At 36.2% G+C, this 27,733-nt stretch overlaps 4 protein-coding genes across 5 annotated transcripts; 2 read left to right on the forward strand and 2 right to left on the reverse strand.

Moving 5' to 3' along the window:
• The first annotated feature begins 3,637 nt into the window (after window positions 1–3,637).
• LOC100259987 (14-3-3 protein 4-like) lies at window positions 3,638–8,266 on the forward strand. Its single transcript, XM_002283456.4, has 5 exons — window positions 3,638–3,837; window positions 5,654–6,167; window positions 6,301–6,423; window positions 7,307–7,423; window positions 8,020–8,266. The coding sequence occupies exons 2-5, from the start codon at window positions 5,682–5,684 to the stop codon at window positions 8,080–8,082; spliced, it is 789 nt and encodes a 262-aa protein (XP_002283492.1). The 5' UTR covers window positions 3,638–3,837; window positions 5,654–5,681; the 3' UTR covers window positions 8,083–8,266.
• Window positions 8,267–10,270: 2,004 nt separating this feature from the next.
• LOC100265192 (ultraviolet-B receptor UVR8) lies at window positions 10,271–20,094 on the forward strand. Its single transcript, XM_002283443.4, has 10 exons — window positions 10,271–10,846; window positions 10,955–11,065; window positions 11,175–11,235; window positions 11,711–11,829; window positions 14,090–14,175; window positions 14,313–14,514; window positions 15,195–15,248; window positions 17,938–18,048; window positions 18,975–19,031; window positions 19,772–20,094. The coding sequence occupies exons 1-10, from the start codon at window positions 10,670–10,672 to the stop codon at window positions 19,979–19,981; spliced, it is 1,188 nt and encodes a 395-aa protein (XP_002283479.1). The 5' UTR covers window positions 10,271–10,669; the 3' UTR covers window positions 19,982–20,094.
• A 570-nt stretch (window positions 20,095–20,664) lies between these two features.
• LOC100256693 (RHOMBOID-like protein 9, chloroplastic) lies at window positions 20,665–27,733 on the reverse strand. Of its 2 annotated transcripts, XR_009467610.1 has the most exons (10): window positions 27,446–27,733; window positions 26,115–26,634; window positions 25,469–25,685; window positions 25,160–25,325; window positions 24,483–24,653; window positions 23,119–23,273; window positions 21,508–22,832; window positions 21,247–21,424; window positions 21,085–21,133; window positions 20,665–20,999 (listed from the first exon to the last, which is right to left on the reverse strand). XR_009467610.1 is itself a non-coding variant. In XM_002279888.4 (7 exons), exons 2-7 carry the CDS (start codon window positions 26,626–26,628, stop codon window positions 22,595–22,597), a joined length of 1,461 nt encoding a protein of 486 aa, XP_002279924.1. In that variant the 5' UTR covers window positions 26,629–26,634; window positions 27,446–27,631; the 3' UTR covers window positions 20,665–22,594. The 2 variants fall into 2 exon arrangements, 1 of the variants encoding a protein (XP_002279924.1); XM_002279888.4 differs by having other exon boundaries at window positions 20,665–22,832; window positions 27,446–27,631.
• Window positions 20,877–21,640, reverse strand: LOC100242900 (membrane protein PM19L). Its single transcript, XM_002283427.4, has 4 exons — window positions 21,508–21,640; window positions 21,247–21,424; window positions 21,085–21,133; window positions 20,877–20,999 (listed from the first exon to the last, which is right to left on the reverse strand). The coding sequence occupies exons 1-4, from the start codon at window positions 21,638–21,640 to the stop codon at window positions 20,877–20,879; spliced, it is 483 nt and encodes a 160-aa protein (XP_002283463.3).

The raw sequence follows: 27,733 nt of genomic DNA on the forward strand, positions 1-27,733 counted from the left end.
AGCGTTGGGTTAGGGTTCTATAAAAAATCTGTATTTTAGCTTTCTTGGGCAATTATTCCAATACTGTTTGTTGGGTCTCAAAGCGTGTTGATTGAGGTTCGCATCACTATGGAGACACTCAACAGCAGTTTAGGCTTATAGATACCAGCCTTAGACCTAGTCACCATAGGATGAATATTGTGAGTGCGAGAAGAAGCAAGTAAATATGTATCCACACTAGGTACATGCAGGTCCACCCTATGAGGAAGGGGAAAATGAGGTGGAACAGATGGAGACATAGAGTGTGAAAAAAAGGGAAATGAGGTAGGGGCAACGAGAGGGGAACAAGTACTAGAGATGGAAGAAGAAGAAGAGGAAAAAGAATGAGATATAGATGGAGAATTAGAAGGAGATGGGGAAATGGGAGGCAAGGGAATGGACAAAGGAACTGATAAGAAAGAGTAAAAAGAAATAGATTGAGAGAGAGAGAATATGACAAATTCTTGAATGGAAAAGAATCCTCATTAAAAATCACATGGCGAGAAATATACACCCTACCGGAATGAATGTCAAGACACAAATAACCTTTGTGGTGTGAATTGTAACCAAGAAAAGCATACTCCAGTGACCTGTATTGGAGTTTATGGGTATTATAAGGGCACAAATATGGAAAACAAGAGGAACCAAAAACCTTAAGATAAGTATAAGTTGGGAGTTTGTGATAGAGTGCGAAGTAAGGGGATTGATGGTGCAACATAGGAGTGGGGAGACGATTAATAAGGTAAATGGCCGTTTGAAAGGCATAAGGCTAATAAGATAGAGACATACCTGAGTGAGCAAGAAGAGATAATCCCATTTCAACCACATTGCGATTTTTTCGCTCAACCCGCCTATTCTGTTATGATGTGTATGGACAAGATAAACGATGAACAATGCCCAGATTAGAAAATAGGATGGAGGGAGATCGAAACTCACCTCCCCAATCAAATTGGACAACCTTAATCTTGGTATTAAATTGATTTTCAATGAGAGCTTGAAACTTGAGAAAAGTAGGATATGCTTTATCTTTTATTTTGAGCAGATAAAACCAAGAAAAACGAGTATGATAATCAATAAAAAGTAAAAAATAACGAGCACCAGAAATAGAGCGAACAGGAGAAGGACCCCATAGGTCTGTATAAATTAACTCAAAAGGTTTTACTGCAATGGATGGAGATGGAGAAAAAGGAAGCATGTGGCTCTTTGCTAATTGACAAGAATTACAAAAATTAAGACGAATTTTCTATGTTCAAGCAATATTACAAGAATCCAAGATTTGATTAACAACAGATAAAGTTTGGTAGCCTAATCTCTTGTGCCATAGATTTGGATCCTTGATGGCTATGAAAACTCAAGGAGAAAAGGAAATAACAGAATGAGAGCATGACGACTGGACTTTGTATAAGCCATTATCAAGTTGACCTTGAAAGAGAACCCTCTTCGAAACCTGATTCTTGACAAGAAAATGAGTGGCATAAAATTCAACAAGAACTTTATTATCACAACACAATTTTGTAACATTAATAAGATTATTTTAAATTTTTAGAGTGTGATAGACCTGATGTAAAACAAGAAGAGAATACGAGAATGGTAGTTTTGCAGTACCAGGATGTGAGATATAGAGTTGCTTACCATTCACAATTGTCACCTGATCTGAACCACTAAATGGTGTCACAGTGTTAAGTATGTTGATGTCTGGAGTAAAGTGATGTGTAACACCTGAGTCCATGTACCAATTTGTATGAGGAACATTTTTATGTGTAGCAGCAGAATGAGTCATAGTAGGGTAAGAAAATTTCAAAGGATTAAAGAGCTGGGAATTTGTGGTGAGAATAGTATTGAAAGATTTAGGAAAAGGTTGGGGTGGATAGTTCAAATTTGTGCGATGAAAGCAAATAAGTGCAGTGTGTCCAAATTTACCACAAATTTGGCATTGAGGCTTTTGATTCTAGATTGAAAATTGTGGTTTCCATTGAGGTTGAGGTTGTCGTGGTTGTGGTTTGCCCAAAATGTTGGGTTGATATTGACTAGTGGTTGGCTTAAAAGGTGGAGGAAAGTATCTAGGTTGAATGTGAATGTGATTGAATGTAGGTTGAGGAGTTGATTCATAAGGTTTCTTGTTTAGATGAGCCATATGGACTTGGGCAGAATTGAGAGAAACGGAGTTTTATTATTCAAGACGGAAGTCATAGCTAGACAATAGGCTATGGATTTGCTCAATAGTTGGTTGGTTAGATCGATTTTGAATAGAGGTAACAGAAGGATTATACTCACGATCTAATCCACTGAACAAATAGATTAGATGGTCTTTCTCAAAAACTAGTTCACCTATTGTTGCAAGACTGTTGCAAATGGATTTGAGCTTTTGAATATATTCACCAACTGAGAGTCCATCTTTCCTAAGTGTTTGAAGCTTGGTAACCCACGCCATAGAAAAGACAGTAAATCTGATTAAGGGCGTTCCAAATCTCCACAATTGTTGAATACCCAACAATCTGAGCCATTATATCTTCGAACAAGAATGCGTACAACCAACTCATCAGAAGTCGATTGTATCTTTGCCAAACCAAGTACTCTAGATTGATGATTTGTTGTTGCAGATCGAGGAATTGAGGAGGGCAAGATCAAGATCCGCCAATGAAATCATTGAGTCCGTTAGCGATGATGACATTTAGAAGCTGATTCTTCCATATGAGGTAGTTCCCATTATCCAGCTTTACTATGAGAGGTTGATTCATAGACGAGAAAGAAAAAGAGGGTATGGTTACTAGTGGAGGAAGGTTGTTTGACTGAGATAATGGGTTTTGCACATTGATAGTGCTAGCAGAAGGTGATTTGGAGGTTTCATTGAAAGAAGCCATGGAGGTTCTGATACCAAGATGAAAGAGGTGATGAAACAGAGGGAAACAGAAAGAGATGAGACGAAAAGATGTTGATATTATTTATCTCAATGGTCTTCTACAATAACAGAGCAAACATTGTATACAAGCAGAAAATACACATCCTAACCAACTGTACATGTGGAGCTAAAAGACTAGAGAAAAAAATAATATCCTAACTAATTACATCTTTAGGCTTGACAAGGTTTATTGCCTTCTGAAATGTCTTAATTCTCAACCGACTCCATGTTGGATTTTGGAAGAGCATAAGACAATTTGATTGGTCTAGAAGTTAGATTATAAAGCCATCAAAGGTGGCTAAGACAATTTGGTTGGTCTAGAAGTTAAATTAGAAGGCAATCAAAGGTGGCTTTTTGACTTTCTCGACGTCTTCGAGACCAAACAAAGCTTCGTCCACTTCCATAGAATTCAAAGAGGATTAAGTTTTACAAAAACGTTTTTAGTTTTTAAGAATAAAAATATAAAAATACGTTAGTTGTTAATTATTTCAAAAACAGGTTTTGAATAATTAAAAAAACAAAATAAAATTTTATTTTAAAGTTAAAATGTGTTTTTAAAAACATTTTCCAGAAAGTTCTGAAGTCACCGAAAAGGTTTCAACTTCTCTGACCCAGTCCCATGGCAATCCAAGGACTTGGAGGCCATGATGTTAAAGACCCAGCAGGCCCGGCCCAAAGGTGAATTAATAAATCAGGAAAATTAATAATTGGAGTTGGGTGTATCGTTGGTCAACGCCAGGTTGTAAGGGAAACAGGATGAAAGTTCAGGGAATCTCCGTCACACGCCATCTGTTGCCTTCCTATTGGACCACTCTCACCCCAAAACACACGGGCGACCTTTTTAAAGTTGCGTCTACTCTCATTTTTTTAGGTTGCAATCCTATTCACTCCCCGTGCTTTCCTTTCCCAACTCACATTTGGTAAGCATCTTCAACATCTCTCTTTTTTTTTTTTTTTCTTTTTTTTTTTTTGTTCTTCTAAGCTGTGACTTAGATCTTCGATTTTCTGCTTTATTTCCCTGGATTTTTTTTTCCTTTTGTTATATTTTTGTTGTTGTTTCAAGATCGGTAATCACTTTTGTTTGATTTGTTTGTTCGTTTGTTTTTATTTTTTGGTATTGTATTGTCGAGTGTCTTTGTTCAGATTTTGTGTTGTTGATCCGATCTGATGATACATAGGGCTTATTACTCCGTTTGGTTGCTGGGTAACTGTAGGAAAAATGAATGGAAGGGGATCAACAGTTCGAACTTTTATGTTTTCCATTGTTTGAATACCTGGGAACAAGATACTTCTTAGTGAATGACTTCTCTAGGGTTTCTGTGCTTAGTTGGGGTGAGTTGAGTTTTTTAAAGAGACCAGAATTTTCATAGAAGTTGAGATTCAAATTATTAGTTTATTTTGTTTTTTTTTTCAAAATAAGTCTTCTGGATCTGTTTGATTGCTAGGAAAATGTGGGAAAAGAAAAGAAGTAAAAAATTTCTGTCTTAGGTATCTCAGCATTTGAGATGTGAATGAACAATTATGTAGTCATCTATCCTTTTTGATGCATTTATTAGGATTGATTGAACTAAACTCATCTTTTTGTTGCATGAAAGAAAATATCGAGATATATCGGTGATATATCAGCCGATATATCGTGTATTGAAGGTTATGGAAACGATATTTGGTGGAGAAATATCGTTACGGCGAAATTTCGGGAGAAATCCCAAAAAATCGGCGATATCGACTATTTTCCCCGATATATCAGATGGTCAACACAGGTCAACAGTGGGTCAAACGCGCTACAGTGCCTCAAAATGCCCTTTTGCTATTAAGGGGACTCGAACCCCAAACCAAAAGGTTTGGGGTTCAGCTCACTTACCCTTAGGGAAGCTTGCCCCTTGTTAAATATTATGGACTAAACATATATATTTAAAGTCATTATATAAAGAAAATATTAAAATAATATTTTAAAGAGCAAATTAATTATAATTATTTTATAATTAAATGCAAAAATTTCTTTTCATTGATTACAAAAAATATAAAAATTATCATGATAATTTTCTTCATAGTGTTTTTAATATCATTAATAGATTAATTAAATATTAAAAAATTGTACATATATCACAATTTATTTTATATCATTTAATACAATTGAATTAAATGGATCATAATTTTAATATTAATATATATTTTAAAATTAGACATATTATAATCAAATATCATAATATTATTATGAAATAATATTTGATGTAATTTAGTAATAAATGTACACTTATAAAATTCATATTTTTATCGATGCATACGATATTATTATCAAATATGATAAATCACATTATATATATATCAAATTATTTAATAAAACAACTTAAAAATATCATTATGCTTCTAATTACATTTTTATGAAGTTTTTCTTATATTTTTATAAATTTTGATCAATTTTAGGTCTATCAATATTTTTTTCCAAAATATCCACTGATATATCTCTGATATATCCGTAAAATCAAAGTACTGATATATCCGTGAGTATCGATATTTTCATCCTTGTTTGGTAGAACCTAGAGCAACATAGAGCATGGATTCAAAGTTCAAAATCATTTCTTTGGATCATTATGGTCTTCAACCGACCAGAGTATTTCTTGATGAATGCTTGAGAGTTTTATTTGTTATGTTGAAAGGTAGTTTGATAACATTGCATGTTATCTCATGAAGCTTGTTATTAATGTGATAGAATTGGTTGGATTTTCTTATTTGCAGAATTAGGTCTTAATTTGTCATAACAAAGATGTTGTTGACCGAATCATCTCGGGAGGAAAATGTTTACATGGCCAAGTTGGCTGAACAGGCTGAACGATATGAGGAAATGGTAGAGTTCATGGAAAAAGTTGCAAAGACAGTTGAAGTCGAGGAGCTGACAGTGGAGGAAAGGAACCTCCTCTCTGTTGCTTACAAAAATGTGATTGGGGCTAGGAGGGCTTCATGGAGAATTATCTCGTCCATTGAGCAGAAGGAAGAGAGCAGGGGAAATGAAGATCATGTAGCGATTATTAAGGATTATAGGGCAACAATTGAAGCAGAGCTCAGCAAGATTTGTGATGGGATTCTAAGCCTTCTAGAATCACATCTTATTCCCTCAGCCGTAATTGCTGAGTCTAAGGTGTTTTACCTCAAGATGAAAGGTGATTACCACAGGTACCTAGCTGAATTTAAGACTGGACCTGGTAGGAAAGAGGCTGCAGAGAGCACTTTGTTGGCTTACAAATCTGCTCAGGTCAGTCATTACCGTGTTGTGTTTTCAATTTTGCTCTTTCACATGCATGGATACATATATCAATTATTTTTTTCTTTTTTCTTCCCGTAATAATATGTACTGAGTTTCCTTTTTGTTTTTTCTTTTGATGTAGGACATTGCTCTTGCTGAACTAGCTCCTACTCACCCAATAAGGCTGGGGCTTGCTCTTAACTTCTCTGTCTTCTATTATGAAATCCTTAACTCACCAGACCGTGCTTGCAATCTTGCAAAGCAGGTAATTTCATTTAGCTGCTTGTATCTGTTCTTTTCTCTGTTGTTTGATGAATTTCCTTTTTTTTTGGGGTAATTTTAGAGAGTATACACACACACACACACACACACGTATATCGATATATAGATACTAAAAAGATATAGATTTTCTAGGCTGATGACAGGGATTCAGAAGCTTGAGGTTTTTTTAGAATTGCTAAATTCCTACTGGTTTGTACTTTGTAATTTGATGGCATGGTATATAATTTTATGGAAATTACTTGTATTGTACCATTTCATGCTCCATAACATTGTTAATGGCTGCTCTTCAAGGTCTACTAGATGGCCATTGATTTGGTTGGATCATTTTGATAATAAGTTACTTGTAAATAGCACATCTTTTTACTTGGTTATGAATGCTTCAATAGTTTGGCTTTGATTTTGATTGGGTTATTTGGAGCCTAGGTTGCTTGTACAAAGGGCACCTTTTAGTTATGAATATTCAACAATTTGGCTGTGATTTGACTATTTCACGTCATACTATTTTAGCAATTTCATTATTGGAATAATGTAGGTGAAACTTCAAAATATTCTCTAGCTTCAATTTGAGGCTGATATTAAGTGTCATGGTGGCATGAGATGGAATCAGAATTTCCTTACAATGCTTAATTGAGGTGCCAGTACTGGGCTTCTGCATTTCACTGTGGCTGCTGGCTGACTCACGAAATAGATTTTACTTATCTTAAGCCTGAAATTTTGATTTGCTTTTGGGCTAGAAGAATTGGATGTGCAGGTCTACAAGGATCTTTTGAACCTTGACTAGACAAAATATCCATTATGCTGGACGTTTAGGATTGTGGCTTAATCATTCATTTTGTTCCTATCTGACTGGTAATTCTATTTGGCAGGCTTTTGATGAGGCTATCTCTGAGCTGGATACGTTAGGTGAAGAGTCATACAAGGACAGTACATTGATCATGCAACTTCTCCGAGACAACTTGACTCTGTGGACTTCTGATATCACGGTCTCTCTCTCTCTCTCTCTAAAGCTAATTGATCTGAATATATACCATAAAAACTGAAGTGGATGTCATTTTTTCCTATCATCATTGTTGCTTATTTTATTTTATTTTATTTCTATTTTGTACGCTACCCACAAGTTCAACTTGGTTTGGGAGCAATTTTGAACTGGATCCCAAGGTCCAGAGCATTTAAGTCCATTACTGAGTTGAATTGAGCTTAAAACAAATAGGCTCAATTAAGACCTATCCAAGATTAAAATTATTGATCTCAACCTTACCAAGGCCAATTAAGTTTCTACATTTTGCGTGCATTGCCTAATAGTATTAGAAATTCGTTTGTGTTCTTCATTTTCTAGCCTATCAGCAGATCGAGAATTCCGGCTTGTTTCTCCATCTGTGAGCCTACCAATAGAAGGATTTTTAATTAAATAATAAATCAATCATAACTGATCGATAGCTCGAGTAACAGTTTTTACTGATCTAGGTTGCACCTTGTTATTTTCATATGGGTGGATGCATCTGTGTTTCTCTGCTATGAACCTTTCCTCTCTAAGCTTCACTGCTCCTTTGCTTATTGTATTTTGTCAATTTGGTTTCAGGATGATGCTGGAGATGACATCAAGGAAGCATCAAAGCGTGAATCAGGGGAAGGGCAGCCGTGATGAATTCATCATAGAAGATGTGCTCTGTACTATTCAGTCTGTGACCCTAATATAGATGCCATTTGGGTTGTTGTATAAGTATTTGCTTAATGAAGTCGAACATCTTTAGTGCGGGTGGTGCTCAGGGTTGAAATGTTCCCAAATTATAATTTGCTTTGTTTCAATCTGGTTTGCTTCCTTCAAATATTTGTTTTTCCTATATTCTTCAATTTGACCCATTTTAAGTGCCAGAAAGTGTATCAATTTTACTCTTTCTGGGGAAGCTCTGAATTGCTGTCCCCCCATGGCCCACCTTTCCTTACTAATCCCCCATAGCATCGAATTGATAAAGCTGGAAGTGAGTCGCCGAACGCATCTTTGTTCCTCTGGAATTTGTTGAGTGGAGGCAGGCAGGGGTGGCGATAACCGGTAAAGGCATTAGTGTGAATGCGACATGGCTCTTACCAGTGCTCATTGCTTTTCTCCATGACTCACCAACATTGAAAATTCTTAGTTGCACTATCATTTTTATATCAATTTTTGAACCGTTGATAGTGGGTGATTGAATCCCAATTGCTTTTAAAAATGATGGCCCAATATGCTGACTTTTATCAAAGGGGTCCCTTTTCTTTCGTTTAATGGTCCATTATCCCAATCCTTTTGTTTTTATTTGATTTAATAAAAATAAATTAAGGGTTTATTACACTTTATCTCTAACGTGTTTTGCACATTATCCCCTTAAGTTCAAAATCAAGCAATGTACTTTTCATGGTTTATAATTACATGTAATGTTCATTTTTTTTTAGAGACGATGTCACATTTTTAAATGGAATAGCATGTGTTTTCTGCGTGATTGAGGATTAGATGGTCATTGTGTAATGACGACAAAATGGTCATTCCATTTTTAAAACCTCAATCTGCCGCCCCTTTCCCCTTTCCCTGTTGCTGCTAGTGAAGCCCTCCTCCCTAGTTCTTTGTTCCCTTTGAAGCCCTAAAATCACAATCCCACGAAGCTACTATCAAAAACCCACAAGGGTGGAAATTTGTAAAATCCCCAAATAAATTCTCCAATCCTAGAATTCCACATAGCTCCCTAAAGTTGCCATCGAAGCTGAAGATTTGTCCATTGAGGTTGAAGATTTGTGAAAGCAAATGATAGTTACAAGATTAATGGATCCTTCAATCCATTGTTATTGTGGCAACGAAGCTCGTGTGATGACATCATTGACAAATTTAAATCTTGGTAGAAGGTTTTTGGGATGTCAAAATTATAAGGTAATATTGTGTTTGTTTGTTAAATTTTTATCCTTGGTGTTTTTATAAACATATGTTTAGATTTGGTACAAAAGTACCGAGGTTATAGATTCTTCCTATGGTATGATGGTCCCATGTCTGATAGATTGAAACATATAATTCCTAAATTATTGAATGTTGTGAGGAAGAAGGAAAATGAAGCTATGGTAAATCGAAGAAAGGTTAAACACATGTTTTGGATGATGATGATATTATGAGCAATTTGTTTGCTTCTTTTGGTTGTCCCAGTACAAAGAAATTGTGTTCTTTTGGATCAAGACTTCCCAAAGTTACCTGAAAATTAGAAAGCTCCCTACTTGGTTTGAATTTTATATTTTGTGTAAACATTTTGAATAAATAAGGAGATGAACAATTTTTATCAACATTTTGTGTAAACAACATGTGGGGGCGTTGATGGAATGATTGTGTAATTTTGTGGTTATTGGAATGAGCAAATTGAATTACAAATTTGCAGCTCGGTTTTTTACATTTTGATTTTTAAGTCATGGTATTCAAATGATTTATGTTGGCACTCTGCATCATGCATTCTGGGTAAATGTGATTGTTTGGAACATACAGCTCACCTTCAAGTTCAATATGCAACATTTTGATTTATTTCCTTGAGCTATAATAAATTTTCTATTGCCCCCATTTACAACAAAAAGACACTTTTGCCCTTAGACGGAGAACGCGTATCATTTCATCTTTAATATGTGACGCCGACTTTAAAAAAATGCACATTGCATACAGTTAAAAACCATAGAGGATATATTGTTCGATATTGAACTCAAAGGACGTAATGTGCAAAACACGCTATAGGCATAGAAGGTAAAATATAATAAACCCTAAAAATAAAATAACAAATTTAATGCATGGGCATATATAGATGTAAACTTTTACAAAACATATTTAAGAATAAAAAAGAAAATAAATATATTTGTATTTGCACTATCATAAATAATTGACCCCTTGTATTTTATGAAAGCAGAAAATTCATAATTTTCCAAAGTGATCCATCTGTAGGAAATGGTTTGAGACAGCCAGACAGGATCCTAAAAAGATTGTTGTGGACCTTGTGGTTTTCTTTACTAAATTTCCCCTTCGTCGTTTTCAATAATATAATATAATTTCAAGAAACCGATGAGCAAGCACCGGTAAAACGCCGTCGTTTTTTCAATATTCTCAAACACACCCCGGCAGAATCAGCTTCCAATTCCCCAACTTGCGTCACCAAGCACTCAGCCACTCACCGCAATAGCAGCATACATAACAGAGGCAAGGCAAACTTGAAGCCTTCCACTTTTGAGTCCCAGAAATGGCCTCCAAACCCAAAGCCATAATCTCATGGGGCTCCGGCGAAGATGGCCAGTTGGGAATCGGGAACAACGAAGAGAAGGAGTGGGTTTGCGCCGTCAAAGCTCTCGCCGCCCAGAATGTTTGCTCCGTTGTCGCCGGCAGTCGCAACTCTCTCGCCATTTGCGAAGACGGCAAGGTTCCTCCACTACTCACTCACTCACCCACCCCAACTTCACTCTCTTTTTGTCTCTGTAATTGAGTTTATTTAGCCCTGTTGTGTTGCTGACTTGTGGGTTTTTGTTAGTTGTTTACATGGGGATGGAACCAAAGAGGAACTCTGGGACATCCGCCGGAGACTAAGACTGAGAACATTCCCAGTCAGGTTAAGGCTCTTGCCAATGCTAAGATTGTTCAGGTGTGTTTGCTTTTGGATTTTGAAATATTTCCTTGGTGTTTGTTTGCTTTTATTTTCGGGTTTTCCTCTTCTTTTTTCCCGGGTTTGATTGGTGTGGTGTTGATTTCAGGCGGCTATTGGTGGTTGGCACTGTTTGGCGGTTGATGATCAAGGCCGGGCTTATGCTTGGGGTTGTGTTGTAGTTTCTCTTTGGTTGGGCAGAAAACTGGGAAAAAAAAAATTAAAGAAAATAATGGCCGTCTGGCATTCTCTAAAATGAAATCCGTTGACATGTTTCAGAACTGTTTTTCTACAGTACTTTTCGGCTCCTATATTGTGAAACAGAGGGCCCAAAAACAGTTTCGAAATAATTTTGATCCCTTTTAGCAAACAGAGAATAGTTCTCTTTTTCATTACCAAGCGTGCATTAACATTCTGAAATCTTATTTGTTAATTAAGTCCACCCAATTCCGCCGAATAAGTGATTTGTTTGCTTTAGGTCCCAAGTAATGGAAAATAGGAACACATTGAAAATTTAGCATTTTTTTTATGGATCAAAATTTAACAAATTCTCTGGTATCAAATGGAACATTGGGCGATTTTGTTTGTCTGTTGGAATTTGTCAGCTGTTATATATCATTAGTATAAGTAGTCTGTTGGGTGCAGGTGGGAATGAGTATGGTCAATGTGGTGAAGAACCCGAAAGGAAAGATGACACTGGCAGGCCTTTGAGGAGAGATATTACCATTCCTCAGCGTTGTGCATCAAAACTTTCAGTCCGCCAGGTGATTTACTTGTCAAATTGTCAGCATCTCATAGCCACCTTTTATTTTCTAGTCTTCCAAGTGAATATTACTCTAACAAAAATTATTGGTTGCTGTAGATATGAGTTTACAAGAATATCTTTATTCTTTTTTGTGTTATAAGAGGTAAAGGCACAAGACAGTATGTTAAAAATACCTCTCTGCCTACTTTTGTTGGCCTTGAGGTGTGGAAGCTCGACCTCTGATTTAAAAATGAGATGAATGTTGGAAATGTTTCAATTATTGAATATGTGTATCAAATAATTCAGCAATGGGATGTGCAAGAAAAATCAATTTTCATTCCTACTGCTAGTTGTTTAAAAATCAGGAAAAATCATATTGCTATCTCCCTCAAATTCCTTCAGTAAGGTTATCCATAATGAGAAATGCATATTGAAAAGAGTTTTTGAAACATTAACTGCATGAGGTGTATGTCTTATATATTAGGATGGTTTATGGCATTTGATGTGTACTCATTTTGGGATAGATGATAAAAAACCAGTGCATGTACCCTTGATTTAAAATGAATACTCATAGGAGTGGTTCAAACTTTTAGTACATGAGGTGTATGTATTATATGGAAGACAGTGTAGTTATGTGAGGTGTTGATACAACTTGGAAATGATCAATAGAATTTTTATAATTTTAAGGGCTTGACTTGTATACCTAATAGATGTGGGTAGCAATGAATTGGTGGCATGAACTGTGTTCATGTGCACCTTGTTCTTTAAGGAATAATGGACTTCTAAAATAAATTCTTATGTATTTCTTGCTTCAGCCCTGCTTTAGCTTTGATTGTTCCATAGGTTGGTCTTAGAATGGAGAGAAGTGTTGAAAGGATAATGAGAGTTAGAGTGTCTTCTAGAACTGTTGTAGAAGTTTCAGAAGATGCCAATAAGCTCTTCTAGTTTTAGGGTATAGCCTTGTCATCTTCATTCTAAACTGCATTTGTTAGATTATTACAATTCAGTCATACCGAGTGCATAACTAAAAATGGAAATCAAGCCTCTAAAAATTGAAATATAAACCAAAATTCCAAATCAAAACCAAAGAAACAACCAGGGTTCCCATGTCTTTTTCATTTTATTGGTTTTGTATATTTTTGCAGATGATGTTGAGAAACACTTAAGAATCAGGTGTCCTGGATTGATGACAAGGTTGACCATATGGGAGACTAGTATAGACTATGGCCAAAAGGAAGGGGAATCAAGAATCATTGGTCACCAGATGCTCACTAATGATTTTTCTAAGCTCTAAATGATTCTTTATCTTTGACATGATGCCATATACAACACTTCCTCACTCTTGGTTTCATGCATTCTTCTAAAAGCATCAAAATGCATTTGTTAACACAACAGGATTTTTGTACTGATTGGTTATCCTTGCAAAATGTATGAATCCCTCTAAGTAAGTTTCTCTCTGGTCTCCTCTTTTCTTAGGAAAGAACAGATGCTTATGTTCAAGTCACCATTCCATCTCTTGTGCAGCTCACTACTTTTAGCCTAACCCTGTGGAAAGGCTATCTTTAAGTCAGTCAAGAATTGACCCTCTACAGGAATTGAGTGATGGCATCATCTGAGTATCATGGCCTTTAGTACTTACAAAGATATTACATTTTATCAGAAAATAAACTTTTTCATTATCTACTCTTGAGTTGGGCCTGGGTGTTCCGAGTATTGGCAGGAATTTGTTATGGAGCTAGCTGTCTTATTATTTTATGGATGAATGAGATGCAACTTCATGGTTGAATTATAGTTGTAATTTAGTGGAGCAAATATGTACAGTTCATCAAATCCTGACAGAGCCATGGGAATTTCCTTGGTTTCTCTATTATTGCCTGACAGAAGCTAAAGTTTTTCCATCACTGACATGACACAGTTTTGAAAAACTTGCTATTTGGCTAATCCCTTTATCTTTGAACTGTTTTCATTCTTTGCTGCATCGTTTGCCTAGATAGTTTGTAGTGGCTGCATTCTCTGTGGAATATGTATCAGTCGGTTCAATGGTTTGTATTATTGCTATTTGGTTTCTGAGATCTAGGTGATGTAAGATTTTGCCACAGAAATTTTACATGCATGGATAAAGAAATTACTTTGGTTCACATAGCCTGGGTAATTAGTTTGTCTTACTGCCATATCATAGGAAGTTTCCTTGGCCCTCCTTATCTTTTTATTGTCATGGAACTGCTAAGCAACATGCCAATGAAGTTGATAATTAATTCTTTTACTTGCTTTCTCATTAGGTAGCTGCTGGGGGTACTCATTCAGTGGTGCTCACGCGCGAAGGACATGTATGGACATGGGGACAACCATGGCCCCCTGGTGACATGTATATCTTCCTTAACTAATACTGCCTGAGTTTAGATTGTTTCACTGGTGCCTTACTATGTTAGGAACCCTTTTGGAGTGTCTTTTACTCCTTTTTCCATAGCTCAATTTTTATTTGTTAATTTGTTGATTTCATAGAAAACAAATTTCAACTCCTGTGCGAGTACAAGGCCTTGAAAAAGTGAGGCTAATTGCAGTTGGGGCATTTCATAATCTGGCTCTCTTGGAGGATGGAATCTTATGGGCATGGGGTAACAACGAATATGGACAACTTGGAACTGGTGATACTCAACCAAGATCACAACCCATTGCTGTTCAAGGGCTATCTGATCTTACGTTGGTTTGTATTATAATATCTGATCACTTCCTGTTCTATCCTTCATTTCTATTAGGGTCTAGTGGTTAAGATTGCCTAAAAATAAGAAATAAAAGTGAGAGTAGTATTTAAAACATGTTCTCTGTTAGTTTTAATTTGAATATTTGATTACTGAAATGTCAATATCTTTAAATGTTTTTTTTTTTCTTTTATCATGTCAAGCATACAAAGGACCAGTTTAGGACTTATGAAAAGGAGATTGAAGTCCTAGCATAGTTTTCAATAAAAGGGGACAAATGATGTTCCTTTCCAAGTTATCCTTCACAGGCAGTGGAATGGTCTATAATGAAAATAGGGTGATAAATGTCAAAATTGGAATTCTTTTACAGGATGTGGAATGGTGTATGATGAAGATGGGACAATAAATGTTGCAGTTGGATATCAAAATGTCTTTTTCATTTCAAATCACTTTGGAGTTCCTCTATTTCACAGCTCCAGGATTTTGTTGACAACCTATTTCCACTTAAGCATCTATGTCTTTTTTAAACTTTATTTTAAAAAAATTTATGTATAGCCAAGGCAGAGATTCTTGGGTGCGCTTTATCATGAATTCATGATGGTTTAACTGTGTAGATCTACTTGGTTATCAGTTGTCTATAGTTTTAAGAGAGTCTGATAGGTGTTTTATATGTACAATTATCCAGGTTGATATTGCTGCGGGAGGATGGCATTCTACAGCATTGACAGATGACGGAGGGGTATCTGCTCTTTTTTATTTGTTCAAAAGCTTTTGTATCTGGGTGTAATGTTGGAAGGAGGGATGTGTTTGAAGCAGTTTATATAATTTCATTAAACTCCTACATGGCAAACTTATAAAAATCCAATGCCTAATTACATTTTTCCTTCTAGATCATGTTTGACAAAAATTAGCTAAATTGAATAAGATCCTGGAATCTGGGGCCATACAATGTTAAATTTTCTTTAATATGTCCTACACTGTTCAAAGAGGTTCAAAAAAAGGAGATGATTGATGTGTGTAATCAAGATAATTTTTTTCTAAAATTTATCTGCAAAAAACTTTTAGGTTTGATTGGTTGCTCAACAATGGTGAACTTAGCTCAGTGCATTGGACCTGTGCCCCTAACCACATAAATTGTCTCATCAAACTATCCTTGAGCATGTGATAGGTTGCATTTGAAATATATCAAGACTGTAACTAGGGTTCATCTGCACTGTGTTTTGCACTTTTTGGCATTCACTTCTCTCGTTTCATTTTATTTTGTTTATTTTTCTTTTTTCTTTTTTTATTTATTATTCAACTTTATTTTATTTTATGTTTTTTGGTTGGGTATTGTAGAGTTGGGGGAAGGGGGGGTGGGGCTGGTTGGTGGGTGTAGGTGGTGGTGGGTGGTGTGTTTGGGTCTTGCACTAAATATTGTGTGCATTTCACATATTTTTCTTTTCCCCTTTTGAAGCAGTGTGCCTTAGAATTTGCAAAATTGAAGGGCCCTAGGTTTTTTTCACAGGCCTAATTTTGTCGCATGACTAAATTATAGTTGATGTTGGAAAGCTTCACATTAGTTTAGTTTCACGATGAGTTCTTAATTCAGATATATTGCTGAGTTATGAACAATTGGAACCCCTGAGGCTTGGCTCAGGTGGCAGGGGTTGGGGAGGTTCCAAGTTTGATTCCATTTACCCAGACAAAAAAGAGAAGAATTATCTATATGAAAGTGAATAGTTGCAATGCTGCCCTTTGGATTGTATTTTTATTTTTTAGAATTGTAGCTGAATTTCAAAGCTCATGACAATTTTGTAGCATAACAAACAAGTGTTGCCCTTCAATTGTTTGTTAATCAATGACAAATCAAACTTTTATTAAAATAATTTTGTTGCAAGTTACTTTGTGCACCATGCAGAGATGACTTCTTAACTGACAAGTTTTGTCCATCTCGGTTCAAATCAAGAGCTCTGCTGTGGTTGAGGTCTGTGATGTGATTATATCTACAGTGAAGTTTGACTTATCCTATTTATAATATGGTACTACCAAGATAATAAGATTAGTAAGAAGGTGGAGTGGTGCCTTTTCTGCACTTTAGGGCCTCATCCACAACCAGGGCAAAATTTTAACTGTCTTTAATTATTTTTCTTCTCTTTCTTTTCCTCCTGCTGTTGTGGTTGTCATTTCAGGTATCGATAATGCTTGTAGGTTATCTCATCCTAATAGTTAAAGCTCTCTGTCATGATTTTACCTTTGAAGTATTCTCTCTCTACATCAAGAAGCATGACTGATTTTTTGCAATGTGGCCAGAAATCATTTGAAGTTTATCAGCATTTTCTGAAAATGCTTAATGGGGGAATGGAGATACAATTTCTCATTTTCACTAAGCATTTCCATAGTTTTTCAAGTCAAGAAAATTGTTAACCTAGCTAGGCTTGAGAAGGTGCCATGACAATGGTGTTTTTTCCTATGCTGTTGCATGTTATGAGAACTATTAGGCATCTTTTAGGTGAAGGGACTTATCTTGCTTGGTCAACATTCTAATATACCATATTTTAGAAACCAGACTGTTCAATTATCTGGAAATGGGGCTGGCATGCAGTTAGGGTTTAAAAAAAATTCAGCTCAAGCTTTTCCTGATGGGGAACTTCATTATGGCATACTGGGTTTCCACCTGTATTTTTTGTTCATGTTAAATGTACATAACTCACTTCAACAAAGTCTTTATCCCAATTTCAGACTTGATGGATAATTGTTTATGAGGCTTTCCTTAGTTAATGGGTTTCTGAATTAAGTTTGGGAGTATATAATTTGAACTTTTATCTATTAGTGTCGGTTGCAGAGTTCTCTAATTGAACATGCAACACAGAATCTGTTTTTTCAGAAAATAAAAAATAATTATTTAATAATCAGAAATAGGCAATGCAGTGAACTTTTTTTTTTTTTTTGGAGTCCATTGATCTTGGGTTTGGAAGGGGAATTGTTGTTAAAGATGAATTTTTGATAGGGTCTGAGTTTAACTCTGAAGCTGTAAATCTAAAGGAATTAGAAAATTTGATAGGGTTAGGATAAATTGAATTGGGGCTTTGATTAGATCAACCCAGGAATTAGGTGCTAGGACATACTACAATTGGCGTCTAGGAATTGAGACCCTAGATTTCTGGAATCAGTACCTCAAAGAGCCATCAGTGGAACGTAAAAAATATCTTTATTTAATCTACAGTTATGTGGCTGTGAGTAGGCTTATTTATATTTTTCTTTTACATTTTTTAAATACTTTGCTTTTCATAACAACCTCCAGTTGTTATAAAGGTTGTATATGCACACTAAACATTGCTTTTGGTACTCTAGGCCTCCTAGGGATTTGAAAGCAAGATAACATAACTGAGTTGGGAATCTTTTGGTATCTAGACTTACTTCTTTATTTTGCATGCCTTTCATCACAGGTGTATGGTTGGGGTAGAGGAGAACATGGAAGGCTTGGATTTGGAGATGACAAGAGCAGTAAAATGGTGCCCCAAAAGGTTCAGCTTCTAGTCGAGGAGAACATAGTTCAGGTAGAACTTTCTGTATCAACTATCTAATCAACTTCATTGGATTTAGGGGGGATTTGGTAATTATTCAGAACGGATATTTGGCATTTGGTAATTATTCAGAACAGATATTTTCTAGTCTTTTCCATTGTTGTTAGAATGTAATGATCACTAGGAAAACTAGCCATTTCATGGAAGGGTTCCATTTGCAGTAGTAATGATATAAGATGGACATTATACATTTAATTTTAATTTTTTTTTTAATTTTTAAAATCATAAACATAATGGGCTCAACTTATTTTGCTATGGAAAATGAGCTAGATTCATTTAAAATGTTCAGACAATAATATAGTTACCCAATGGCAATCCAAATTCATTTGATTGATTTTTATTCTACACTTTGCTTTTGAAAATGCTGGATAGAGCTATCTTTATTAGCTCACAAAAAACTAAATCAGAAATTATGCACATTTGAGTTTGTTATGGAGATGAAATCTTACCAATATTTTTTAGTTCACTCTGAAAATGAAAAAAAAAATAAAAAATCAAACATTTGCCCTCTAATAGCATTAAAATTGAGTTTAGTTCTTATGATGGATTGGATAATTTTGGCATTTTATGATGTTTTGAATTTCTGCAGCAACTTCAGGGAAAACAGTCTTTTTGGCTCTCTAATAGCATCTCTCTTTTATTCTTTTTGTTCTTGCCTTGGTGCCCTTGTATACATTGTGTGTAGGCGCTGTTAATATATTTTTTTCTTGCTTTCAAAAGAAAAAAAATCTAAATAGGCCCTTCATTTTCCTATTATGGTTTCAGCCTGAGGGATGGATTTGTTCCTTATATTGCTACTGAGATTCATTGTATATTGGTGAATGGAATGTTCAAACACCCCTGATATTTTTCCTGCTTATGAACTATTTGAAGCTGAACTTGTTTGTTATGTGGCTCAGATATCTTGTGGGGGCACTCACTCTGTTGCATTAACACGCGATGGACGAATGTTTTCAGTAAGTATTTTGACATTCTTTATGCCCAAACCAAGATTGTTAAATCCAACATGTAAAGAAAGTTGAAAGGTGAGCCCTTTGTATCAATATTGGTAACTGTTATTGAAAACAGAACAGAAAAAAGTTTTATAATGTAGAAAACATGTTTGACAAGTTTTTGATAAAAAACAAAAATTTCATAATTTATTTTGAAAACAGGTTGTTTTTTTAGAACAAATGTGAAGTGTTTTCAATTATTTTTTATAGAGTGTTCTGAGTAAAAATTAAAAAGATAGAAAATATTTTGGAAACTATTGCATTATATATGTGTATGGTACCTTTATGGAGAATAGCCTTAGAAATCTACATACAAGTGTATTATGGAGAATAGCTTCAGAAAACTATTTTTCATATTTGAGTTCTCAAATGGGATTTTGTTCTTAAAAATAATTGAAAATTGTTTACGAAAACATTGCCAACTAGGCCATTATATTTTTGGAGCTTCTATTGTTTGATGGTTTATCGCGGCATCTTCATGCCTTCCAAGACACTTGCCTTGATTTGTTGTCATGAAATATGAATTTCCTTTTTTTTTTTTTTTAATTATTATTTTGATATTGTTCTCATTAATCTTTTGAGGTCCTATGCCTCTGATTATGGTTTTTGGTTCCCTTGTCACCTTTCTGATTGGCAAAGAGTGATTTCTTTCATTAGAAGCAGTTGAAATATCAAATTTGCTGACTGTCTATCCTATTTGACAGTTTGGGCGAGGGGACCATGGGCGCCTTGGCTATGGGAGGAAGGTGACCACTGGCCATCCGATGGAAGTACCTATAAACCTCCCACCAGCAACTAATCTCAGTGGCAGTGGAGCTGGAGGACATTGGTGCTCCAAACTTGTTGCTTGTGGTGGTCGTCATACTTTGGCAATAGTAGAATGGCTGGCCCATGAACCTGAACAGTTGATATGAAAGAACTGTATCGCGAGGTCTAGTCTACCTACAAGCCAAACTTTTATATGACACACATACAGTCAAAGAGATTAAACTCAAAATAAAGTGATATAAGAAAGGACATTTTCATATATTTACTGTCAGCCTTTTTCTTTTCAAACTGTTTGGCTGATTTCTTACCCAAAACTTATATGCTCTGCTCTTATATCGTCCATATGGGTTTTCAGGTTTTGGGTTCTTGTTATTTTGTCACCTTAGCTACTAGACTTGTGGGTGGGCCACTTATTGTTGACATCAATATCTTATGGGACTGCACTTCTCTAGGTGACTCTGGTTCTTTGCATTAGGTACCAATCATCATGCCTCTGTGTTTGTGTTTGTATGTGCATTTGAGTGTATTTATTTTTTTGGTGTTAAAAAATATTAGTGTGGTGGAGCTGTTATTTATTCTTTATATTTTGGTTTACACAAGAGTATGGAGCTTTCTTAATCATCCTTCCTTTTGCCATTGTGAACAACAATGGTGTTGGAAGTCTAATGATTTGTATTAACATGATGATAAGACTTCACAACTCAAAGCCTAGGAGGAATAATGAGGGAATGTAATGGAAACTTGTGTGCTTATTCTCAGTTAAATTTGAATGCCTCTGTTATGTTTGTTTCCTGAGAATTCACCAAGGCATTATTCACTTGGATAATAGTAGTGCAATAGAAATTTGCTATTACTTTTCCAAATCGACCCTAAAGATTCAGTAGGCACGCACACAAGATTCAGAAGCAAGCATTTACAAAGCACAACTGGTTGTTCTAGTTGTACATAACAGCATGTTAATTAAAAAGTAGATTACTTTCAAATAACATCCCGAGCGGCAGCAGCCTTGTGGATTTCTAGATCTGCGTTGATGCCGCCGTACTAAGTGCCATAGCTGCTGCGGTAACCTGGACCATACCTTCTACTCCACAACCCAGCATGAAGAAGCACCAGATACAGTAACTGGCTCACTGTTGATACTATGATAAGGGCTTCCAATGTTTGCTGCAATTCACCACTTATTATTGTATTAGTCCTTCAAATATAAGCATATGCGTATGCACATGCAAATTAATTTTAGTCCTCTTACCAACCGCTTTCCTCTGTATCCTCCCAATATGATCTCCTTGCACACCAGACTGTATTCAGAAACCCAACCAAAGCCATCAGAAATCACTACCATCGTACCTATCATAAGCATTCAGATTCTCAATATTTGGGGTTAAATTCTATTCAATATTGATGTGAATACCCAGCGGCTAAGGCTGTAATGGCCCAGGAGATGATTGCTGAAGAAGCTGCAGCGGCCAAACTGTCACTTGTCCATGCTTTATAATGCAGGAACTCGGCCACCACACAACAGGCACCGGTGACCCCAGCTATCAAGGCAAATATCAGCATAAAGCTTGTTGATGGATTCCCACCTAGATCTGAAGGTACAAACATAGAGACAGCCACAAATAAGTAAACCCAACTTCCAGAAGGCTCATATGTGAGAGAGGTGGGCTCTTACGTGGGTGATTCTGTTCACCATCTATGTACTTATCAAGAGACCACCCGGCCAGTCCAAGTATGATGAGATACACAACAAAGTTGACTGCTAGTAGAGGACCCATCAGGCTTCTTCCACCCCTTCCAGTCGCCATCATCAAAGCCTCTAGCTCAGCTGAAGCTCATGAGAGAAAGAAGCATATGTGAGTCTCTGGAGTTGATAGAAGGGGGTCTGGTTACGTGGTGACTGGTTGAAAGCTTCAATATACAGGTGTTCGTTGAAGAAGAGAGACTGCTTTAGACGTGGAGGGTGCATGCGGAATCATCATACGTCGGACGCATCTCACTCTCTGTATACGTCTCAGATCAACTGACATAACCAACCCTCTCTCAGCTGCGTTACATAGTGATTTCAGAACTTTGGTTTATGTCGGAGACACTGGCAAAGTGTCCTCAGCGGACACGTTTGGACACGTGGAAACATGCATGCGTTCACATTTCCTGGATTTTCCTTTCCCACTCTGCAATTCAATCCTCGTCCTGAAATGGTAAAAATCAAGTAAACCAAACCCAAGTCCAGCATAAAGAACCCATTGACCTATAGGGGCATTGCTCTGCAGTGTTGGCTTCGCTTGTTCAATGGTTAATTTAAATTTGCAGAGTTGAATGTTGTTGGACTGGTAGAGTTCTTTCTTTCCTCAAAACTTGTTCATAGCTTGTATCAAACTCAACCACTAGAATTCAGGACCATGCAAATGAAAACAAGCAGCTGAATACATCAACAGTAAGGATGATCATAGACAAGGAACCAATCAGCCTGAATCCTAGCAATTACCTCCAAACCATATGAATTTCACTCGCTGTGGATTTACAGAGAACAATACCCAGTTTGATTTGATTGGTTTTAACTATTTGATTTTGATATTCTTTGGTTTTGTTTGCTAAAATGAAGTTGCAGTAATACTTTCAAAGAGGGTACAGGCAAAGTTCCTTGTACATTATTCTATAAATAGACACCTTATTTGCTTCCAACTCAGTGTTTCCTGCCTAAATGCTAGCTGCAAGAGCTCAAAAACACCAACTTCTTTCTTCCTGTAATCCTATCTCCTCTACTCAAAGCTACTGAACACCAGTGTGTTGAGGGGAGGTTCGATAAAGAAGAGCACGCAAATTAAGACAAGGACGAAGAGAGTAAATATAATGAGTGATTTGCAAGGATCAGCATATCGTCTAACAAGTGTGATTCCTTCTTTTTGGCCAGTTTTTGAGGAAGTGTGATTGAGTTGTATCGTTGGGCATGTGAAATATCCATATGCTATACCTGTAAAGGCCGCACCGAAATGTGTCCTGCAGCATTAAACACCCAGAAGAAAGAAAATAGAATTAGGAATGATGGTCTTTACATTGTTAATAGAGCCTTTGAAACTCATGAGAAAATGTTAATATTCCATATTGTTTTCAGTCATCTTATTTAGTAGTCTGCCAATGCCTCTGGTTTACATGAAGGGCTTTAACCATCAAATGTTTTGAAAATTTGATTTCCATGAGGTTTTTAGATGTCTCTTGTGATGATTCTGAAAACAGGAGAATTCTCAGTTGAAGGTAGCTAAAGAGTCCAGTAGCAGAAACTAACCAATCATCAATTGGACAGAAATGACTTAATATTGAGCTCAGAGCAGTAGCAATAATCGCCTTGTGATACATACTCTCCGAAACATCCTTTGCAATGACATCTTTATTCTGGATTTGATGGATGACCCAAGCCCCAATTATGGCAAACACTGGTCCCTGCACATCTTAAGAACTCATAAACAACGGAGAGTTCAGAAAGATCTTGTTCAAAGACTAAGAAAATAACTCATTGCTTATTTCTACATGCAGGAATGCGACATACTTGATGTATTACTCCCATTTTATGTAACAAAAACAGTAAGCAATCTTTTGATACTAGACAATTGTGCTTCCATATAAGATGTGGTCAATTTCTTCTTGAATTTGTAATACAAATGAGGTAAAACCACTAGCTCAATATTAATGAGGTGAACCTTATACAAAACCAGGAAGGTTCTAATCTACTTCCCTAAATCACTATATATAGCTGAGTTTTCGGGTTTCAAAAGTTAAGTATTATTCTCCAATTTATATACGGAAGCAGCTTGAAGGACACTCTACTGAATTGAGTAATCCCTTTTAAGAGGATCACACACTTCTCACAACAGACTACAAGTTGACCTTGGAGTTGTAGCTTTTGCAGTCAATTGTTCAGGCAGAAGTAAGGGTCAATTGAGCAAATATATGAAAATTCAGAAGCTGTGGGCTTATATAGAAGTGATGCGAGATTAAGCTCATCCCACAGCAGAGCAAAAAGCTCTTGATAGAAACATGTATACTGATGAGATATTCATATATTTTTTTTTTTGATAGGCAAATAGCAAAAAACATATATAAAAGACACCTAAGCAAAAGGCACAACAGCATACACACAGTGTATACATTTGACACCCACCAAAGGCACGCTTAAAAAGGAGAGAAACACAAAAACAATCTCCCTCTTCTTACTCTAAGCTAAGCCAATCAACAAAGTCAATCATTGACAAAGAATGATCACCTATGTACACTCTAATCTATTCCGAAAAAGTATTCATGAAACCAGGACTTGATTTTCTGATCAGGCCATTCAGAATTTTCAAAAGACCTATTTATTTCCTTCCACAATATAGCGCAAAGGGGCAGTCCTCTATTTTTTATTTATTTTTATTTTATGTTTCCCCCTTTTTTTCCCTATGAAAGATCTGTGCCAACTCAATAGATTTCCTCTTACAATGGAGTGCATCACCCAAGCCAATCAACTGAATAGAAATTCATATTTTTCTTCTTCCATTCTTATGATATGTGCATGGATATCATATTAAAATGTGATGTATTTATGTATTGTCTGCATCCTAAACCTAGTAAAAGGAAAAGAAAGAAATATAAAGAAAGAGGAATGTTGCTTACTGTCCCACCGACAGTCAGGTCAGGTGTGTGAAGAAAGCTGGTCAAGTTGCCAGAGATTCCTCCAAGTATATATATCAAGAAAAATGTAAATGAACCATATCCTCTGCAAACTTGAGGCCCAAATGTAAGAAGCACCCAACATCCAAGAGCTACATGAAAAATTCCAGAGTGCTACACATACCAAATATTTTCATTAGGTATCATTCAAAATTTTAGAACCCAAGATAAAATTAATATAAAGGTGCTCAGAAATATCACAGAAGTTAAATAATGGGATTGTCAATTGCATGTGTGTGAATGAGTTACTTTTTGTTTCATGCGACATTTGACACTAGCCTATTCTATATCATGTGCCATACCATTCTTAGGATTTCTAGATATGGCATTGTGTCTTATTTCTGTAATAATGTTTAATCATGAATAGCTCAATATATCTTTCCAAAAACTACATTGTTAGAATCATTTCTAAAAGATTGATTTGTGTCTTTTAGTGACATTGTTCATATTAGGACTTGCCAGGTTCTCCCTAAATCAGTGATACATCTATCAAATTTCATCAATTTAACCAATTCAACAGGTTGAGAGGCACAATTCTTAAGTGATCACTTCAGAGACAAATGAGATAATACTGAAACAATAATAGAATGGAAACACGAACCCAATCATCAATCTTGTACCAGAAACATTGGTGTCACTAGCCTCCACCATTCTCCAACTAGGATCAAATCATTTATCTTTGCTCCGTACATTAATGGGAGAGACGAGAGTTCCAAGTCAGAGTTCCTAATTGGAGATGCTAGTTCAAATAGAACAACTGCAATGTTGATAGACACCAATATACTTCTGCATTCGAAAGAAAAATACAATAGACATCAGAGACTGTTCAGTAACAACTATGGGTACCCAACAAACAAAATTAAATGCAAGGTAACAAAATTCATGCCAACTCTAGCATAAGAGTTCATTAAGAAGGAAATATTGTTTACATCAAATAAAGATCAGAAGTTTCATCATATGGTTGTTGCTCTCGAGAATTCTTTGGACCACTGTCACCATCCTTGTTTCTTAACTCAGCATAGCTTTTCAGTTTTCCTTCATCCACTGGATTAACATCTTCAGTGATAGAGAATGGTTCAATGTCATGCTTGTCTTCATCAATTTTGTCACAAGGAGAAGATGGTAAGTAGTTTTCTGAGGTTGCATCTGTAGGGAAGAAAAAATATTAGAAGATCCATTTACTTTGCTGGGAGCAAATATTCAGAGACACAAGATGAAGGGGCATTTTCTTGTTGTAAAACAAAGAACAAAAAATAAATTCTATCCAATGATGGGGATTATGTGTGCTTTGCATCTCAATTCATATAATGGGATATCAAATGAGAGTGGAAGGGTTCAAGGAGTCCGTCTGGTGTTCTCTTTATTTATCTTTCTTCTAGAAGGTATGCACCAAAGCCACTTGGCCCTCCTCAAATGGTTAAAAGGAGAGATGAGCTATCTAAGTGTGAATTGATGATTCATTCTTCTTTGTACTAAAGTGGTACATAGGCTTTTTGTCTTCTCTCAAGGCAGTGTGTAACCCTGACAGCCACCAAAAAGGGAATATATATATCTGGGACAATGCAATGTTGTTACCTTTATTAATTTTGCCAAGATGATCTTCAAGAGATCTCAGCCCCTCTTTTGGTTTGAATTGACCACTTTGATCCATTAACTCTGTCTTTTTGTCGGAAGAATGTAAAGAAGACCCATCATCTTCATTGTGGAGCTTCCCAAAATACAAATCTAACAATCTCAGTTGCTTCTCATTGGTACTAGATTCTGATGCAGACCAAACTGTGCCCAAATTTTCTCTTTGTGAAGCATTTTCTGAAATGGATCTCAAACAGCTTTCTGTGTAAGACATCCTATGTAAGCCATGCAACTCAGTTCTGTGGCGAAACTGCAAAAGGCTTCTGTTATGAACCCTTGCCTTCAGCTTTATGGATATACCAGTAGAATCACTGCACATTGAAGAAAAGCACCCTGAACCCTCTTGAATGCCAATACAATCCCAGCCGAAGCCTTTCTCACTCTGTCTGATTATTTTTTGAATCGGATATGCTTGGTCTTTGTAGGACATTTTGTGGCATACTGGAACCACAGCCATGCTACTCTGAAAGAACAATAGAAATAAATCATACCATCAACTATCATACATACAAAAAAAGGAACTCTCAATCTATATATGTTCAAGAACTTAAACATCTTAAACACTTATATTATCCATGATAAGTTAACATTTTAAGTCCTCTAAGTGAAAACAATTGGAATGGAACTGCAACTATTTTGGACCAATGGCTCAATCCCAATGTGATAAAAATCTTCTCCAGCAACAATAACCATTCATCACTGCTAATAGATGTTTGGACGAGTCAAAGATGAATCTCATATCTGGACTTGTATAAGAGAACAAGTAGAACAGAGAGAATATACCAAACACCAGAACCATCCCATCCCATCCCAGTACTAGAGTCTGAAAGATCTAACTACAACTGCAAATCCAAGAATGGCCACCTGAATAGGCTGAGGCAATACATGACCCTCATTTTGTAGAAACTTTCACCCGTCATTATTCAGCATGCCATGAAGAAATTCAGCCAATCTATTCTATTCACAAAGCATCTTTCATAAACTACTATTAGGGAATCTTCATTTCGCCCAAAAGTTTAAACTATGGAAGAGACATTAAAGCAAACACTTTAGTCTTGTTTCCAACTTCATCAGCAATAAAGGAGTCCAACAATCCCAAGCTTATTAAGAATAAAGAGACCACCTTTCTATATATATCAATTTGGCAAAACCATTTGCAGGAAAAGAAAAAGGCTTTTCATCAGATGGAAATCATGTGGGTAATTCCATATCAAAGCTAGAAATCATTAAGAAAACAAAAAAGGAAGAAGGAAAAATGAAAATAATAAGTGTACCTTGAGAGAAGACAAAAAGGGGCAAGGGAAGTCCCAGATAGTTGGAGGTGATGGCTACTATATTATATACTTATGTCAGATGAATATGGATTGAAGAGGCATGCGGTTGCAGGGATGGTACTTCCATTAATGGAGGGTTGGTCCAGGAGGGGCTTTTTGTTTTGGCACCACTGTGACAGTGCATGAAGTTCAAATCAGATTCTTCCTTATCTAATTTGGCCAATCGGACCATTGCCACGTCTCATTCAACGGATTCGTAAGGCAGCGCTTCCCAGCTCCTGATGGCTG

Source organism: Vitis vinifera, chromosome 14, assembly GCF_030704535.1.
Source record: "Vitis vinifera cultivar Pinot Noir 40024 chromosome 14, ASM3070453v1".
NCBI lineage: Eukaryota > Viridiplantae > Streptophyta > Magnoliopsida > Vitales > Vitaceae > Vitis > Vitis vinifera.

Coding starts and splice junctions, on each gene's coding strand:
- LOC100256693 (XM_002279888.4), bottom strand. CDS start 26,628: ATGGCTGTGGTTCCAGTATGCCACAAAATGTCCTACAAAGACCAAGCA. Junction 25,686..26,114: donor TCTTGGCAAAATTAATAAAG/GTAACAACATTG, acceptor TCTTCCCTACAG/ATGCAACCTCAGAAAACTAC. Junction 23,274..24,482: donor ACCTGACTGTCGGTGGGACA/GTAAGCAACATT, acceptor TAAGATGTGCAG/GGACCAGTGTTTGCCATAAT.
- LOC100265192 (XM_002283443.4), top strand. CDS start 10,670: ATGGCCTCCAAACCCAAAGCCATAATCTCATGGGGCTCCGGCGAAGAT. Junction 14,176..14,312: donor CCATGGCCCCCTGGTGACAT/GTATATCTTCCT, acceptor TTGATTTCATAG/AAAACAAATTTCAACTCCTG. Junction 15,249..17,937: donor CATTGACAGATGACGGAGGG/GTATCTGCTCTT, acceptor CTTTCATCACAG/GTGTATGGTTGGGGTAGAGG.
- LOC100259987 (XM_002283456.4), top strand. CDS start 5,682: ATGTTGTTGACCGAATCATCTCGGGAGGAAAATGTTTACATGGCCAAG. Junction 6,168..6,300: donor TGGCTTACAAATCTGCTCAG/GTCAGTCATTAC, acceptor CTTTTGATGTAG/GACATTGCTCTTGCTGAACT. Junction 7,424..8,019: donor TGTGGACTTCTGATATCACG/GTCTCTCTCTCT, acceptor ATTTGGTTTCAG/GATGATGCTGGAGATGACAT.
- LOC100242900 (XM_002283427.4), bottom strand. CDS start 21,640: ATGGCGACTGGAAGGGGTGGAAGAAGCCTGATGGGTCCTCTACTAGCA. Junction 21,425..21,507: donor TGGTGAACAGAATCACCCAC/GTAAGAGCCCAC, acceptor TTGTACCTTCAG/ATCTAGGTGGGAATCCATCA. Junction 21,134..21,246: donor ATTACAGCCTTAGCCGCTGG/GTATTCACATCA, acceptor TTCTGAATACAG/TCTGGTGTGCAAGGAGATCA.